Source organism: Arachis hypogaea, chromosome 8 (assembly GCF_003086295.3).
Source record: "Arachis hypogaea cultivar Tifrunner chromosome 8, arahy.Tifrunner.gnm2.J5K5, whole genome shotgun sequence".
Classification (NCBI taxonomy): Eukaryota; Viridiplantae; Streptophyta; class Magnoliopsida; order Fabales; family Fabaceae; genus Arachis; species Arachis hypogaea.
The window spans coordinates 2752582-2758581 of NC_092043.1; the positions used below are offsets into that span (position 1 = coordinate 2752582).

The following is a 6000-nucleotide window of genomic DNA, read 5'->3' on the forward strand; positions in this document are numbered from 1 at the left end:
CTTTGTTTCTGATGCTCAACTAATCTAAAAACAACCGACTTATCATTTATTTTGAGAGAACAAATTTTAATAAACAGTTCTATTAACATTTGTGCATACATTTTTAAAATTTAAAAACTAAATAAAAACAATTTCTTCGCAAGTTGAGAAACTAGATCGAGTATTATCTTGTAATCAAAAAATGTGTACTCCAGCAGAATATATTTCGCTTCAGACTTATCAAGCTTCCAGAGTCTCGATAAAACCAGTGTGCCCGCGACCACGACGACAGAAAACGGGTTTCTTGAGCTTTGTGGATGAGGAACTGAACTAAACCGTCGAGAGAGATTATCACATTATATAGTTCAACAAACCGTCAAAAACCTTCAAATGATTAACATTTTGGATAAAATCAATATGATAATACTAAATAGTTGATTTTTCTCTTTCATAACTTAAGGCATACATCTCCAAACAATACTACTAAAAACCACAGTCGTCATCAAGGATGAAAAGCATAGTAACGATTTCAATTTGTTAAAAGATTTCCAGATATCTTCCACTTAGCAATTGAATAAATCATTCTTTTCAAAATAAAATGGCAATGGAAGTTCTTAGAACGAAAAATATGAGAGAAGATTGAAAATAAAGAGATCCTGACTGCAGCTGGATAAGTTTAACGGGACAATGGATATCAGAATTCATCATCATCTTCCTCCGCAATATGCTTAGCTAATTCTTGTTCTTGCTGTTGTCTCTCTCTCCTCTTTTCAGCACTTTCCTTTTCCTTGTGCGTGTTTGGAGGAAATCGAAGGGCTCGAACAGCTTCATTGTGCATATTAAGACAGAAGGCAATCCGAGAATTAAAAGCCAGTTGAGGCTCATTTGTCGAGTAGATATCCCCAGTTTCTTTAGAAACCATCCACCCATTTGCATGATCCAACGTAGCATCAATCGCCCCATCGCGGATAGCCTTTGAGACAATGCTCTCAGCATCAGCAACGGGATTTGCTGAGTTCAACCTCAATTTCTTAGCAACATCAGCTAGTGAGATGCGGGAATAGGAGATGCTGATGTTGCGTAAACCAGTCCTGATGACATTATGCCGCAGACGAACTATCAAATTATGGGTTCTGTCGGTACTAAAGGTGGTAGCGAACTTGTCTGCAATATTCCTAAACAGCTCCAAGTCACCAATCCGGACAGCCTGAAATTCCACAGCATTAGCCAACACAACCACAAAGATGTACTGCAGCAAATAGTATTACTAAGAACCACGAAAGAATATAGCTATAACTAGATTGGTATGACAAGGGGAACCCCGCAATCAAATGACAACACTGATTATGTGTTCAGCTATTCATGAAATATCCTTCCAATAAAGCATTGGGGAACTGGAACTACATACACACAAACAAAAAGAATACTATCAAATGCATGGAATTCTGTTTGGTAACGATGAAGTGATGATTAGTAATTCAGATATCTGTTTTGCAAGTGAGATTTACAGTGGGCTATTTCCTTCAGTACAAAATTAAAATACCCAATAACAGGACTTTCTGAAAACAAATATTTAAAGATTAGAGATGATCAATGGCCAGAGTGGTACTGATTACCTCAAAGTATAGAAACAATTAACATCTATTGAACCTTCAGTAAATAATTTTTTTATGAAGCTTCTTCCACTCAATTTTTTTAAATATGGTTTTACCAGAAATGTATGGAATGATTGATGTTGCAATAACAGGTAAATTGAATCAAAGCACGAAATGACTTATGCAAAGAAAAGAAACAATGACAAGGAAAAAGAAAAAGACACCAAATGGTGAAATTGAGTAATAGAAACAGGTCTGTGTTGGAGACGAAAAATAAAACCAGAACCAAAAATAGGTGAAGAAAGACTAAAAGGTGAGCCAGCACATGAATTTCAACTTCCAGTTAATTATGCATGGAAGGAAGGAAGAGAAGAGAGGAGATTAGGAGTTTATATTGAAAAAAGAAAAGGAGTTAAGGATATCTCAATTTCCCCAATATTGCAGATCTGTTCTGAGGTCACAGTCTGATATATCTAATCAGTCTAGTCAAGTTCACATAACATGATATCATAACTAGTTTAGAGAGATAACAATACAGCCAACTTTGCAGGATAAAGTGAACTTACATTTGTAAGTTCAAAGTAAGGCCTCAAAGCTTTCTCCATCCCTCTCTGCATAAACACAGTTCGCTCAGGTATTTCTCCCAACAGTAAACGCACTATCACAGCCCACTTGTTACATTGAATTCGAAAACCACGTGCTGCAACTGGAGCTTTTCGGGCAGCTTGGAGGAGAGACTCTTTTGCATCAGTATACTCCAACTGAATTGTACGAATCTTTCCTAGGTAGAAGAGATAACGGCAGAACTGAAAGGGAAATACCACAAACATGGATAAGTGAAGGAAAATGAACTAGAATACAGACTGACAACAACACCAACAAATTGGGACAGCTAAAACACTAAAACTAAGAATCATTAAGGTTCAACACAATGGCCACAGAAGCCATATCTCCCCCCAAACCAAATCACTATTCAACACACAATAAAAAATTACAATACCTGCTGGTTTGAATGTGCTTCAAATCGTGGAGCCTTGGACCTCAGCTTCTCGGCCTGATCGTACAGATTGTAGTGAAGGTAGTTACGAAGCAACAGATTTAGAAGTGTTTCCTGCAGTGCATCACTGTGTTAGTACAAGATTGTGTGCCCTTGTGGCTTATGCATTAAGAACCAGGTAAGCTTGAAACAAACCTGACCCAGCTCATCATGGCGCAGAGTAGCAATACGGTGCAAAGCCAGAAGGTTTCTGAAAACAAGTATTCCAAAATTCGTGTAAAATAAATTAAGCCGTAAACATCCTCAATAAATACACTACATAGATAAGCATTTAACTCACCCCCGAATTTCAGCAAGATCTCCTGTAAGCTCATAGCTGTAAGAATAATAGAAGTACAGTCTTGATGCAATAACATCAACAGTTCTTCTGTTCAGATTCTTCAACAAAACAATGCTTGCAGACGAACAAGCTTTGGCCTAAGGGGGCAAAAAATCAAAGCAACATTAGCAGGGATGGGAGGGAGCAAACAAAAAAAAAGGGCAAGATGGGCACCAACCTCATTGTACCTTTTCTGATCAATCAGAAAAAGTAGTACAAGCAGGTAACAATATATTTCTATCTCCGGCAACAAATGTTTAGCTGGAGTTTGAATTGCAGACGTAGCAGCATCCACTTCCATCTCATGATCCTCATCCTATACAATCAGTGTCAAGACTATAATTAAACCACTGCAACAAATAAGAGCATAGGAAGAAAATAACCAAACAACACTTGCGTAATTAGTCAGGGTGAACACCCATCTTAGACATTTTAATTAAAAGAATGTTTCACTTCGTCAATCACAATCAATAATAGAACAATGTTCCTAAGTCAACAGAAGCATTTTAGTATAATGAGGACCAAAGTAGTATGACCTAATGACCTGTATTGAACTCAAGCTATTTATCTTGCAGATTACTCACTCATTCAATTTAGTAATGACACATAGTTTAAGAAGCGGGGAATAGATTTTCATGCTATTTCATCCACTAGTAGTACAAATTTCCAGGAGCCAAAATTATCCATGCAACTCATAATTTGGCGAAAATACAATTATCCATGCTCATCCACTTAAAAGAAAAATTCAGATGAACACCTAGCAGGAGGAAAAATCTACATCTAAATCCCTTTAAATAGTGAGGTATCCCTAAATCTAAGATATGTAGGTAAGCAAATCTTACCTTGGGAATATAGGCAGATAATTTGGCGTGAGCCTCAGAACCGGTAGTGAGGACATAATCGAGAAAAGATGATATAACGGAAGCTGTCAATTTGCGCCTCAATGCGATTGTAAGGCGAACAGCACGAGCAATTCTGCGAACTTCCTTCGAGTACGAACCGGTCTCAATAAGAGACGCTATCTCTTTCAAATCTGCGAGTTCGAATCGAGTTCCAAAAATCCAAAATCACAAGGATAAAGTAGGAATCATAATTCCAAATATGCGAAATCGCAACAGGAGTAGTGAGAGTAAAAATCTTACGCTGCAAAGTAGATGGAACAGCTGAGGAGACAGAGTTGGAAGGCGTTGAACGATCCTTCATCTCAAGATCTTGAGTCATCTTTTATGGAATCTACTTCTAACTTTGAAATCAAGGCAAGAAACGAGAGATTCTGATCCAAACCCTAACACGGTGCAGGAAAAGGAAGGAACAAGCAACAAGACTAAAGCAGAAGAAGTGTGTCCACATCTGGCACTTGTTTCTTCCAAAGTCTTTCCCAAACGCATCGTTTCGTGCCGCATAAGATGGGCCAAATCCTAGTTTTGGGCCGAAGTAATCGTTTTAGTTTTTTGTCAGACTGAAATAATCGTCTGAACCGTCACGTATAAAAGCCCGATTAATATTTGGTCCTGGCTAATGTATCAACGTACCTACAGCCTAAAATATTATCTCTTTCTTTTTTTTACACAAAACAACCTAAATGTGTTTTTTGGTCAGAAAACAACCTAAAATATTAAAACTGTTGGTACCTGGCCTAGAAAAAAAAATCAAATCTAATAAGGATAATAGGTTCATCCAAAGAGGTCGGACGTGGTAAGAAAGATACATTTTTACTTAAATAAGTATTGCCTCTTCTGAATCTCTTCTATTATCTCGACATCGAATTCGATGGTCCTAGAATGTTTGGACCATTAAATGGTCCTATAACAAAACATGTTTTTTAAGTTTTTTAATAATTGCTAAATATTCGTTATTTAATTTTAATTACAAATTAACCCCATATATTTTATTTAATTATAAAAATTATTTTTTATTTTATAAATTATTATTTTATCAGCCATCTATTATGTTTATTAACAATAAAAAACTAAAACAATAACGAATTAGATCTTCCATTGATTGTAATAACTTTTGGCAATCTCAAACCGTGAAAAGTTTATCTTTGATCCGCATGATCCGTCGAGGGTTGTAAAATCGTGTTTCTTAGAAAATCAATCTATTAGATTAACAAAACAATCGATTGAATTTCAGGTTTTCCATAACTCAATCGATTGGACTTCAGGTTATCACAAAACAATCGATTGAAAATTGCAAGGCAGTATAATTTTCGCAAAAATCAATCGATTGGTCATATTACCCAATCGATTGAACATTGACTAGAATGTAGATTTTTTATAATTCAATCGATTGTTTATATTACCCAATCGATTAAAGGTTTCAAAGCAATTTGAGGTCTCACAATTCAATCGATTGGTTGTGTTGCCCAATGGATTGAAGTTTGTACGTGACTAAAGGTGTATTCAAATTCAATCGATTGGTATGAGCATTCAATCGATTGGAATGTGATGTAAATAAGTTTTTTTTGCATTCAATCGATTGGTAAGATAATCTAATCGATTGAATTTCGAATTGTGCTATATATTAAACCTGGTAACCATGCGTATTCAGCCTCCCTCCTCTTTTTAAAACATAGCAACACCATTTCTGCATTTTCCTCTCTTTTCTCTCTAAATCCAGAAAACTTCTTTCTTCTTCTTCTCCAATCTCACCAACATCCACTCCAAACTACATACATATTATTAATCTGCATCCAAATCCCTACAAAATCCACCAAACCAATATTCCCAAAATGGCTAGAACTAAAAATGCTAAAAGAGCTAGGGTTGAGGATGAAAGTTCTGCATCCGTCAGACTAGTTGCTTCATCCCATTACATGGCAAGGTGGTTGCCGTCTCCGAAGATATTGAACAACTATGTGGAGAAGTTCGAGTCAAGGGCAATTGTTCCTCCCAGGTACATAACAGCTGAGTTCATTCATGATAGACATTATAATTTAGTCTGGAATGCTTTGCAAACACATCACTTGACTAATTTTGTACAAACTAAGGATGATTATTATCCCCACTTGGTTAGGGCTGTTTATAGTACTTTAAATTTATTGTTCCTGA

General features: G+C 36.3%; 1 protein-coding gene across 1 annotated transcript; it reads right to left on the reverse strand.

The window, feature by feature from the left end:
- Positions 1 to 400: 400 nt before the first annotated feature.
- Positions 401 to 4330, reverse strand: LOC112705664 (probable 26S proteasome non-ATPase regulatory subunit 3). The gene is made up of 8 exons (XM_025756558.3): positions 4093 to 4330; positions 3793 to 3983; positions 3129 to 3266; positions 2912 to 3048; positions 2767 to 2821; positions 2575 to 2685; positions 2141 to 2380; positions 401 to 1186 (listed from the first exon to the last, which is right to left on the reverse strand). Exons 1-8 carry the CDS (start codon positions 4169 to 4171, stop codon positions 674 to 676), a joined length of 1464 nt encoding a protein of 487 aa, XP_025612343.1. The 5' UTR covers positions 4172 to 4330; the 3' UTR covers positions 401 to 673.
- Between the last annotated feature and the right edge of the window lie 1670 nt (positions 4331 to 6000).

Excerpts from the sequence above, each read along its gene's own strand:
- LOC112705664 (XM_025756558.3), bottom strand. The coding sequence starts at position 4,171 with ATGACTCAAGATCTTGAGATGAAGGATCGTTCAACGCCTTCCAACTCT. Across the intron at positions 3,049-3,128 it reads ATCAGAAAAGGTACAATGAG|GCCAAAGCTTGTTCGTCTGC; the intron begins GTTGGTGCCCAT and ends TTGCCCCCTTAG. Across the intron at positions 1,187-2,140 it reads CTTACTTTGAACTTACAAAT|GCTGTCCGGATTGGTGACTT; the intron begins GTAAGTTCACTT and ends GTGGAATTTCAG.